This window comes from Buceros rhinoceros, unplaced genomic scaffold (genome assembly GCF_000710305.1).
Source record: "Buceros rhinoceros silvestris isolate BGI_N320 unplaced genomic scaffold, ASM71030v1 scaffold32966, whole genome shotgun sequence".
In the NCBI taxonomy this organism is placed as follows: Eukaryota; Metazoa; Chordata; class Aves; order Bucerotiformes; family Bucerotidae; genus Buceros; species Buceros rhinoceros.
Window position 1 is genome coordinate 355 of NW_010418653.1, and position 11,554 is coordinate 11,908.

The following is an 11,554-nucleotide window of genomic DNA, read 5'->3' on the forward strand; positions in this document are numbered from 1 at the left end:
CATCCCAGCAGCTCCTGGGACCCCTCTGGGGACAGCACCCATGTCACAGGGCAAGGGGCAAAGCCAACATTCCATCTGCCATCCCCGCAGGGAGCCCCGGCAGTGCCACGCACCGGGCTGCCCAGCCCCCTCCTCCAGCACAAATGTGTGTGTGACACCCACCCTCACCAGCTGAGACCTCCTGTGTGTCCCCACCTTCTTCTTCTCCCAGGAGGAGAAAGCAGCATCTCCTGGGCAGGAGAAAACGCCCAACGGACAAAAAACCCCACAGCAGCAGCTACCGCCGCCCTCCTCCTGCCCCAGCTCTGCTGCATGGCAGGACCACAGCCCACAGGACAGACACCCGTGACAGACCTCGGCCATTCCCTTCAGACCTGTGCACCACCCACTGCTCTGACTGAACCCCAACAACTCGGAGCCTGGGGCGGCTCTTCCCCACGGTGAGGTGCGACCCAGCCAGTGAAGGCAACAGACGGCACGAGGATGTTCAAAGGAACCCCGTGCTCCTGCAGCACGAACCTCAGCACAGTAATCGTGATGAAACCACGTGTCAGAAATTACATCAAAATCACATTTTGGAGGCAGGTGAGGCTGTGAGCCAGCAGCGCAGCTGCTGCGTGGGGCTTTGGAGAGTCGGCGCTGCCAGGCTGCGAGGGAGCAGCAGGCTCCCCGTGCGGGAGGAGCTCCCCAGCGCCTCCAGGAACCTGTGACACGCAGAGCAGCACCAAGGGCCTGATCCCGGCACCGGTGTAACAGCACACGTGGTCAAGGCCGTAGCGAACGGAGCGACGCCTCACTGTCCTTCTCCTCATCAGCGCACCCTAAGGACACTGGTGGCACTGGGGAAGGGCAATCCTGTTCCCACTGCCACCCCTACGGCTTGGTTTCAGGAAAAGAAGGAAAAAAGGAGGAAAAAAAAATAAAGCATTGCCTAGGCAATCTCCAGAGCCCAGGCCGAGGTCTATATACAGAGCCAGGAAAATCCACGCGAGAGCAGGAAACGGCGCTGGCAACCCAGTGCCCGGGGCGGGCTGGAGGCACACGCAGGGAGATCATTGGCACACAACACGGTTGGACAGGAGCAGGCCACCTCAAGCGTAATAGCGTCTCTTTACATTAAAAGCAGCGCACACGCGCGCACACACACACACACAAGTGCTTTGCGTCACGTCCCATGGTGCTGACGGCACAGGCTCCAGACACACCAGCAGGCATCTCACCCTGCACAACTTAAAAGCCAAACCAAACTGACAACGACAGCTCCTGGCTTCGACTTGGAGATTAAAAAAAACAAAGCGACACGTCTTCCTTGCTTTAGAACGGGACCCCCCCACCCGGGCCCAGCCGCGGAGGCTCTCCACGTGCGGCCAGAAGGGGCCACGCTCTCTCCAAACAGCGGATCCTCCCGGGTTGTTTTGATTCTCAAACGCATCTCAGCTGCTTTTGTCCTCAGAAGACTCCAGAACAACCAGCCGGCCACAAACAGCACCGTGGGAAGCGCCACATGCACTGGGGGTTGGCGGTTGGCTCACTGGGTTTTTTCAAAGCCATTGTTTTTCCTCTCTCTCAAGAGCAATTTCAGAACTTTCCAACGTGCTCCCTCCAAGGCAGAGCCTCTTCAAGTCTCCTCCAAAGTTTAGACCCCAAAAATGTATTTGTTTGACAAAGCCGTTGGTTGTCCTCTCTCTTCACTGAAAGTAGCAGCCCAGAACAGGCAAGAGCAATTTCAGAACTTTCCAACGTGCTCCCTCCAAGGCAGAGCCTCTTCAAGTCTCCTCCAAAGTTTAGACCCCAAAAATGTATTTGTTTGAAGGCAGCTGCTGAGCATGCCAAAACCAGAGCGGTCTGACAGGAACGAGCGTATCGAGTACCACAGTGCCGTGTGGGGAGAAAATAAAGAAAAAAAAAAAAAGCAGTTCTCCAGTTTCTTGCCACGCCGGCGCTGCACAGCGCCTGCGGGGAACCGGGGAGGCCAACACCAGCCTGGCGGCTTGCCCCCTCGCGCCAGCTGTATTGAACAAGTCCGGCTGACTCCTGCCTCCGCAGATGTCCCTCCAAGGACAGGGAGACGCCGAGCAGCACGTCAAACCCGTTCCCACAGAGGCAAAGACGTTCTTGTTGCTCCCGTGAGGGGCCATCGCAGCTGGGGTGGCTTTGGTCCAGTCTCAGCGCTCCACATCACACAGTTTCTCCAGGATAGACACAGGGGTTGGAGGACGCTGGTTTAAGGTTTCTCTTGTACCCGTTTCCCGTTCTGAAGGATGAATTCGTAAACCTCTGGCAGTTCCCTCCCCGCCCCGTCCCCATCCCCAGCACTGCCCAGTGTGGTTCACAAGCACATGTTTAATGAGCATCTGTTTGGTTTGTCCTCCAGTCCCAGCGGCGCTCCCTCCCCTTCTGGCTGGTCGCTGGGGTCCCGTGCACACCAAGGTAGTGGTTCTGTCCTGGTCTGGCAGGCTGCAGTCTCCTGGGTCGCAGCAGATGGGATCTATCGTATCCTGGTGAAGAGGTTGAGGACGGATACGGACTCCTGACAGGAAAACAACAAAGCAGGCGCTCAGTCCTCCGCAGCTGAGCCGCAGCATTGCTCCGTCCACTGTTTTAATTAAAAACCCACGTCCGCGCTCACCATTCAAAGCCCCACACCATAAACATGCCCATGGGTCACTTCCAACTGGTGACAAGCAGCTTGCCAGGGAAGTGTCCTATTGCCACCCCGGAGCCGCCAGAGACCGGGGGACACCAGCAGCAAGCAACGCTGCCTCGCTGCAGCCCATTCCGAGATCCCTCTGCTTTCCTCCTCTGCCCAACACCCAGGAGAGCTCTGAGCATCCGGCACAACCCGCTTTCGGTGACAGCGAGCTGTCAAGCGGCAGCACCCACAACCCCATTCCTGGCCAAGCCACCCGTTTGGTAGGAGCTTGGGACAACAGCCTCTGAGGAGTGGGCGGCTCCCAGCAGCACACGAGCAGTGCAGGGGGTGGGTTCGGGGGAGCCCCCTGAATCACTGCCATGCTCAGCAGCCTGGTAAGAGCCGGGAGGATGTTGTGTCACTGCCCTGGACACCCAGCGGCAACCTGTTCTTTCACCTGATGACTCCAGATCCCTTCAGGGCTCAAAGTTTAACCCTTCCCTGCACCCAGCCCTTGACCTGCAGGGTATGGTGAGGAAACCAGAGGCAAGGCCACAGAATGGAGCGAGCTCAGACAGAGTTCACTCCAAGGCTGAGGCTCCTGAGGGACGCCCACACCACCCCTCCTTACCTTTGTTGAGCGCGTTTTACTGAAGACGTTCCAGAAGCGCAAGGTTTCGTCTCCTGCTCCCGTAACGATGGCCTCCCCATCAGGGGACATTGCCTAAGGCCAAGAGAGAGCAACCTTTAGCATCTGCTACATTTATTAAAAAAAAAAAAAAAAAAATCATAATTGGAATGCACGAGAGAGATTCGGCTCTTTCCTACTTGGCTGGTGCTGAGAAACCAAACAACTCCCCCTGCTTTCACGTGCCTCACTCAGTCTCAGCAGGGGCCAGTTTGAGCACTCGCATGTTACGCAGCGGGCAGAACGCTCATAAAGAGGATCCTTGTGCTGAGAAGTCCAAACCGCTGGTAACCAGGGCTATTCCTCTCTGCATCATCAACGTGTGTGAGGCAGGAAGTGCAATACGATACGACTGGTGTTTGCCAGCTCTGTTAGTCACTGCCATCGGGACCTACCTCCCAGGACAGCACCGGGCTATTTATCGCCTCGGTTCTGACTGGGCTGAAAGCCCTACCTAACAGTACACGGCAGGTCCAAGAGCGGCAGGGATTAACCACCCTGGGCGTTTCAATGACAAATTAAGAGGGCTGAAAGCATCAAATTCTTCCCCTGCCGGCAGCCACCAGTGACAAAGCGAATGAGTCTTCAGGCAAGGAGAAGAGATGCTCGTGCTTCCTCAGGAGTTTTGGCAGGCTTTGCTATTCATTAACACAGCCTCACATTTCCATAGCAGCAAATCAAAGCACCCCTCGCAGGCAGGGAAACCAGACACGGAACATTTTGCACTGCTTGCGGGGCAGCATTCCATCCCCACCTAAGCCTGCCGGCCGCTCAGGGCACCACTGGCACCGGGGTCTCACCGCGGCTCTGGCAGCAGCTGCAGGAGTTTTCGGGTCATCACTTACCAGATAGAGGACTCGGTAGGAGTGCCCTGTTAGCTTTGCTACTTGAGTTAATGAGGGGTACTTCCAGACGAGGATCTGGTTCTGCGAGTATCCGTGGGTGCTCACCTGGAAGGGGAGAGGGAAATACGTGTTGTGCTTCCTGACACAAGGCAGCCCAGCTGCGGGACAGCGCAGGGAGGAACTTACCAGCTCATTAGCATGTTTCGACCAGGCCAGATTGCACACTTGTGACCCGGTGTCAATGCACTGCAGAGGCTGACCGGTGAGCGTGTTCCAGAAGCGTATGCAGCGGTCAGCGGTCCCACCACCAGAGGCGAGCAGCCCGTGCTGGTGCGGAGACCAGGCAATGGCTTTTACTGCTGCAAGATGCTCCGTGTACTGTTGGACCGGACTCAAGCTGGAGTGATTCCAGACCAGGAGCTGGCAGAAAGGAAAGACGTGACCAAACCTGCATTAGTCACACGTCCACAACACCCGCAAGCTGCACTGGGACCGTGAGGGCAGTTGGGCAACATGATGACTTCCCACAGTTCTGCCCAAGCACACGCATCTCCACACTGCACATGCGGCGCTGGAGCCAGTGCCACCCTGCCACCACGCTCAGCTGAGGAGCCATTCGACCAGCGGGCCACAAGGAAGCCGACAGTCCTTGGCGTGAGCTCGTGGAGCCAAAGACGCAGCGTCACTGAGTGTGAACTCAAGCCCTCCTTTTGTCTTTAGGGCTGTGTTATTCCAGAACACCTGAGCAAAACACTCAAGTGCCTGAGGAGTCTTTCTGAGCAGGAGGAACTTGGTACAACCGTGCTGTCACGCAGGCACTGGGCAAATTCACTACCTAGCAACCCACTCCAGTGGGCTCCGAATGCTGCTCTGCCCTAACAGATGCTTCCTCCATATGGTGCTCAGTGAGCTACAAGCCTGCGTTATAGGTAGTAGAACTTCCATAGCTCTAAACTCAGCTTCCTTCTGAACACATAAACATTTTAACAACGAACTTGACTCGACACTACCTAAATGAAGTCAGGAAGTCAGCAGTAGCTTTGTTGAACCGAAATCCCCGAGTCAGGCTACAGATTTAATTAGCCAAATACAGAAGTGATATTAAATTTGCTTTTTTAATTGTATTAGAGAGAGGAGACTGAGTCAAAGCTCAACGTGATTTATGTTTGGACACAGTCCAGCAACCGAAACAAAAGCCCCCTTCAGAGAGGCCAAACCCCTTGAAGAAAGGGGGTCGGACATTTCTTGGTGAAGATCTAAGGACGGTGAGCCTCATGAGGCTCCTTGCACTGTACCTTGTTATCATTTCCTCCAGAGGCCAGGAGCTGGTGGTCTGTCGACCATTTGAGCCCACAGACCTCCTGCCGGTGGCCCTGGAGCCGCCGCTCTGACTGCAGGGGTGGGGTGCGGATGTCACGCTGAAGGATCATCCTGTCTCGACTCCCAGAAGATAGCTGGTCTGCGTTCCACGCCAAGGCACCTGTAACGCAGGCAGAGCACAAGAGGCTGGTGTGGGTGTGCTGCGGGAGCGGGCAGGCGGAACACAGCCACCACCGCTGCCAAGGGTTAAAAAACCAAAAATAGGGGCTTACGGACCTCCCTTACAGCCCCTGCCCGAAGTCCTGGAACAGTGCACAAAGAAAGACTGACTGCACAAACGTCCTGAAGGTATTGCTAACCCCATTTCACAGTGCAGCCAAGCACAGAGACAGAGCTCAGGAGGTGCCCTGACCTCCCAGCCCTCGCCCCAGCGTTCAGCTTCACAACATCTGAGCAAGGAAAACAAACACAGCCCTGGCAGGAGGAGGGAGCTGGAAATCTCAGCGTAACGCAGTCGCCCTGCTGGGCTGAAACCAGAAGCCAGTGGCAGTGAAAAGAGATGTTGTAACTGAACCCAAAACACCTCAGAGATGGAAGAAACACCTGCTGCAGGACTCAACCTCCACACCCAAGACCAGAACCACGCAGTTAGTCGAATGCTGCTCAAGATATCACAGGGGACAACCAGCAATTCTGGTGCCTTCTGATCTCTGCTGCTTCAGCAGATCCCTTGATTACATGGGAAAAGCTCATCCACGAAGAAATGCAACAGATGAAACCGCTGCCTCCCACGTCCTTACCGACTCGGGCCGTGTGCCCCTCCAGCATGGAGAGCTTTTTTCCTGCAGCTGCATCCCAGATTTGTACAAATCCCTTGTGAGTGCCAACGGCTACCAAGTTCCCCTGGACAAACAGAAAACGATCGTTACAGCCCAGAAGTACAGACAGACCACACGAAGCTAGAAGCTGAGGAAAAGCCTTGAGATAGGTCCCCCAAGATGGAAATTCTACCATCCTGCATCTTCTCCCTACTGAGAGGGCCAAGTAGCCTGGCTGGAATACATTTTTGGGAACATTTTATTGTCAAGCGCTGGAGAATCAAAGCAGCTCTTTCTTCCTCCCACACCTCTTAGCTAATGCCTCGAGAACCTCTAGATACAAGAGGCTGCTCTCCATCCCCTCTCATTTAGCAGAGAAAACAGCGCAGAGAGGAAAACACGTTCCACATGGGGAGTCTGGGGAAACACAGGAAGGCAAAAGCTGTGTGGAACAGCTACAGAGCACCAGCGGCGGTGTCTAAACTGGATGTGTTTCGCCTGCCAGTGCTGACAGCGTTATACTGACCCGTTCCGACCAGCCCACCGATGTTACAGAATCTCCTTCCACGGAGAGATCGCACAGTCGGGTTACCTGGAAAGTAGAACAGAATGGAACAAGAAACACTTGTTACTGTCACACTACACGAGTAGCTGTCTCACAAACCAGCGCCTCGAGTGGGACAGAGCATGACAAGAGCTGAGCTCCTCATGTAGCTCTGTAGCTGGAAGAGACCTACAGCAACACGCACCTCACTCTCCAGACACTGAGGACCATTTACCTGGCTAGTACAAGCACTCCAGAGGTAAACACAAGTCCCAAGGCCAACGCTGAGGACGTTGAGGGAGGACCAGTCCACCAGGTTCAGGTAGAAGTCATCCTGCAGCTCTGGGGCGTCCAGCACTTTGAAAGGGATCTTGGAGATTTTCCGAGTTGGTTTTCGAGGTGATCTGAGCAGCTTCTGACTGTTCACAAAAGCCGACAGAAAAACAGCTACAGGATCTTGCCCAGGGCGGCAGAGGGCGGACGCAGCTCTGGCCACTCTCGACAGCATGCCCGCATTGCTGCTGAAACGCACAAAGAGGCCGCGAAAGCCTGTCTGGCCAGCGAGACTGGAAGCAATTGGGATCCACTTCGGGAAAGCGGCCGGGGAGCAAAATAGTGAACTGACCACTGCAAGATGGCCGAGACATACCAAGGGTCTGGGCAAGTTGGGCACCTGCAGAAATTCTTCAATTTGACTGTCTCTACTTGTTATCTCTCCAGATTTCCAAAACCAAGTCACGCTGCCGTTCTGGGAGCCTTAGGAGCCCTAGAGAACCTCGCTGAACCCTCTGTCCCTGCCCTTCCCTTCCCACAGCCAGGGGAGAATCGCTGTTACCTTTTGTTGCTGACAGGAGACAGGGAATACGGGGAGACCTCGTTGCCATCATCAGGACTAGAGCGTTTTGTGCTGAGTGAATACTGGTGAAAGAAAACACATCTCGTAAGAGCCCCGGCCAGCCCAGCCCTGGGTTCACTCACAACATGCACTGGTGCCTGACACCAAGCTGACTCCAACACCTCCAGTCGGATTTTCCAGACTTCTCAGTTCCTCCCTCTCCCCAGTGCTCCAGAATCAAACAGAAAATCTCATCACTGCTGAATTCCAGAAGTGGGATTTGGTCATTTACCACCAGAACACACTTGGTTCCAGCCCAGCTTTCCTGCCAGCATGGAAGCTTGCTGCAGGGGCTTACGTTCTCTTCACAGGCCACCAACAGCTTATCCCAGCCAAGCCACACCACTACCTCACTGGCACCAGCAGCTCGGCAGAACCGTGTGCTTTGTTCCCACGACGGGCACGTGCAACCTCCATCAGGTTTCAGGCACAGTGACCCACTTACAGTGAAGAGAGACTTCTTCTCTGGGGTGGATGGCTGCAGCCTCCTGTCTTCCGTCTGTGGGTCTTGCACCTTCTCAATCCCTGCTCCTAAGAGCTCGTTCTTCAGCAGGGCAGAGTAAGCGAGGCCATCTGTGAACCCAAATGAGCACTTAGGCAGAGAACTCAGAAGCGGCAAAGAGCTCTGCAGGAGTGGCAGGACCACGTCTGCCTGACTGGTACGTTCACGGGGCCTCTGAGTGAGCCTGGGGCCCAGTTTGGAACCAAAAGTAGCAGCAAGCTTCCCCTCCTTCTACTCCCATCAGGAAAGTGCTTCCACAGCACAATAAATCATGGGATACACATAGTCTCACATTTCCCAGATGCTCTTTGGAAGCCTACTGAGGTGACCTGGTACTCGCTGTGGTGATGTGGGCATCTCCTCAAACACCAGCGGGAGTTTTTCTGCAAGCACCGAAGCGCCAGCACTTCCCTGAGTTCCAAACCTGCCAGCAGGTTGAAATAAAAGCTACAGGCATGGCACAAGTGGTAGGATGGGGGCCTCACCTTTGCCGTTGTCCGATGTAGCATCCTTTGCTTTTCTGTTCTGACTTGGTGATTTTTCATTTTCCTGAAAGGCAGAAACATGCTGTCACCATACAGAACCCTCAGGATACAGGGTAAAACATCAAATGAAGAAGTCTCCTGGGCTACATAAAGACGAGCATTCAGCAGAACTCTTTCGGGGCAGCAGACGACCATGGTACAGAAGATAAGCAGAGCTATTGCACTAGCCAAAACAAAATGCACCATTTCCTCAGTTCCAAGACTGAGCTGCAGGAAAAGGGAGCAAAACTTACGTTTATTCTGTGGAAGTTGATGCTCCAGTTGGCCCCAGCTCTTGAAGGAATGAATCTGTCCCCGTGCTTACTAGGAGAAGACATCGGAGAATTGGAAGGTGTCAGGGTTCTTCTCATCTCTGCTACCTGAATTCAAAAAAACACACACAAGAGGAAGTGGTGAAGACAGCAGGGCTCTGAAAAACCTTGGTGAGGTCTTGGCAAAGCTGAGTATGCCTCAGCAGAGGAGCCAAGCAAAGTTTATCCCTTAACAGAACTAGTGAGCCCGTCAAGTCCAGCTGCCAGGGGAACTCCTGTCAAAAGCAGCAGCTGAACAGCCGGTCCCTTGCTGCTCCTTCTCACACTGACACTGTCGAGGCAAGTGTGTGGAAGGCTGGAGTGGGGCAGGCTGCTGACAGCGTGAGCAGCAGATTCCTCAGCTGCAGCCATATTCTTTTCAGAGAATAACTGAGGCTGGGAAGGACCCCACTTCAGAACGGGGCTCATTTCAAAGTCACACTCACAGAGTCACAGCCACAGCCTCACGCAGCTGAGCCCTCAGCATCACCAAGGACAAAGACCCCATGAGCTCCCTGTTGCTCTCACTGCTGCTCTCACTGCAAACATTTTTTCCTCCTCTCTGACTGGAATTCCCCCTGTTGCAGCTTCTGTCCATTGCCCCCAATCCTTCCACGTGCACCTCTGAAGAGAGCCGGACTCCCTTTTCTCCATAATCACCAGATGAAAGCAACAATTTCATCCCTCTGAGCCTCATCTTCTCCAGGCTGAGCAACACAGGTCTCAGCATCTTCCTGCTTCAGCTCCCTGACTACCTCAGTGGCCTCCGCTGGACTTGCTGTCTTGCCAAGCCCCACAGTTGGTTGATTGGTTCGTTAGCACCCAACATTTTACGTTCCACATGTACTTACTGAGATTATTTAGTAAAAAGTCGTTACTGAGCTACATAAAAATACCTTAACTCCTTTTTGCATCCTCAGCTGGATTTATATACTCCAAAGCTTTGGTCAAGTCATTTGGTTATTCCTACAACAGCTCCGGAACTCACAGCCCCACAAAAGGCTTAAGGTTTCCTTCAGAGATGTTCCATATCTTTCCAAGGCTCAAATGAAAACAGTTACAGGCATGACAGACACCACCCTGGAGGTCAGGCCAAGACCGTTTAACTTACGCAAGGCATTGTGTTTTCATTCTGTATGTTGATCTGGCGCAGGAGACGTCTCTCGTAATCCTGGTCCATGGTGCAAAGCTCAGGAGGTTTTGTTCATCAAGTCCAATCAGCAATGAGTCTGCTGCAACAGACAGGGGAAGAAAAACACCAAAATAACTACACCCCTCGGTAAAGCAGCAGCCTCGTCAGAATCTCCTAAGCCTGTTCTTTAAATCTGACACCATCTCCCTGCCCAGAGCGTTGGTATCAAACTCACGTGATGCAGCACAGGGCTGCTAATGAAAGCACTTTTCTGTCCTATTGCCCGTGGCTGCTGATTCACACGAGCAGGAACCAGCACTTTGTGTCTGACGACCTCGGCCAGCATCCACCACGACTGCGGCAGAGACCACACCACGTGCCACCAGTCTGCAGGAGCTGCGCAGGAAAACCCAACACCTATGCCTGTCCCACCGCAGCCAGACCCACGCCTCGGCACGACCACAGCTTGCAGCACCAGGCCGGGGTGCTCGGAGCCCTGCGAGAAGGGTGGCAGGTCCCCACGCGTTGCAGGAACGCAGGCAGCCCCTGGGTTAGCAGTCAGCGTCTGATGCCCACGCCATCCCAGCTCTTCCCCCTGGCCAGCACAGAGCCGGCTCGCGGCTGTACAGCCTGTAAGCGATGTCAAGCACCTTTCAAGCGTATGTTTTAGGAGAGGGCTGCTTCCCAGCCTGGATTTGGCTGGCTAAATTACAGCATGCATCAATCAATCTAGTATCACAGCCCTCCTCCAAGCTCTGAAGGGCACAGACCAGCACAGCCAGTTCCCAATCTCCCCAAGCTGACACCGCTCACACTTTGGCCGCAGCTCACACTGACACAAACAGGCCAGCGCTGGAAGAGACATGCCACGATAAACCACGACAAACATCTCCAAAGGGAAAGGTGGAATTTAACACATGCGCACAGAGAAAAGTCCCCGCGACACACGGGCACCTCGAAGCTGCGCAGTGCATACACGGGGTTTCGTTTGTGTCCTGGTATGAACATTCATGGCTCTGGCTGGAGGGTCGGCTGCACGAATGGAGCTGCCTCAAGATACAAACCTGTGGCAAAATCTGGGAGGCAACGGCACCTGAATGGCTACACACGCTCAGGGCCGGCCACCAACTGCCTTCAGCTTCCTCCGCCAGCGGGTACTGTTTGCTGAAAAGAGGTTTATCTCCAAGAAAAGAAAAACTACCTGGGGTTTACCATGAAAAATTTGAGGCAAATTACCGAGCTGAGGGGCACAGCAGCCCGTGCCGCAAGCCAGTGGGACGTGATTATTCCGGCACCCTGCGAGCCGATGCACACCAGCGCTGGGCTGCGGTCACCTAGAAGCA

General features: G+C 54.4%; 1 protein-coding gene across 4 annotated transcripts; it reads right to left on the minus strand.

Moving 5' to 3' along the window:
• Positions 1–2,488: 2,488 nt before the first annotated feature.
• FZR1 (fizzy/cell division cycle 20 related 1 (Drosophila)) lies at positions 2,489–10,259 on the minus strand. Of its 4 annotated transcripts, XM_010138624.1 has the most exons (14): positions 10,187–10,259; positions 9,023–9,144; positions 8,730–8,793; positions 8,188–8,315; positions 7,683–7,765; positions 7,083–7,266; positions 6,830–6,895; positions 6,286–6,388; positions 5,461–5,645; positions 4,352–4,585; positions 4,166–4,270; positions 3,264–3,356; positions 2,814–2,822; positions 2,489–2,530 (listed from the first exon to the last, which is right to left on the minus strand). In XM_010138624.1, exons 1-14 carry the CDS (start codon positions 10,257–10,259, stop codon positions 2,489–2,491), a joined length of 1,491 nt encoding a protein of 496 aa, XP_010136926.1. The 4 variants fall into 4 exon arrangements, with proteins under 4 accessions (XP_010136926.1, XP_010136927.1, XP_010136928.1 ...); XM_010138625.1 differs by lacking the exon at positions 2,814–2,822 and having other exon boundaries at positions 9,023–9,148; positions 10,191–10,259; XM_010138626.1 differs by lacking the exon at positions 2,814–2,822.
• Between the last annotated feature and the right edge of the window lie 1,295 nt (positions 10,260–11,554).

Excerpts from the sequence above, each read along its gene's own strand:
- FZR1 (XM_010138624.1), bottom strand. The coding sequence starts at position 10,259 with ATGGACCAGGATTACGAGAGACGTCTCCTGCGCCAGATCAACATACAG. Across the intron at positions 8,316-8,729 it reads TACATCGGACAACGGCAAAG|ATGGCCTCGCTTACTCTGCC; the intron begins GTGAGGCCCCCA and ends TTGGGTTCACAG. Across the intron at positions 7,766-8,187 it reads AGAAGAAGTCTCTCTTCACT|TATTCACTCAGCACAAAACG; the intron begins GTAAGTGGGTCA and ends TTCTTTCACCAG.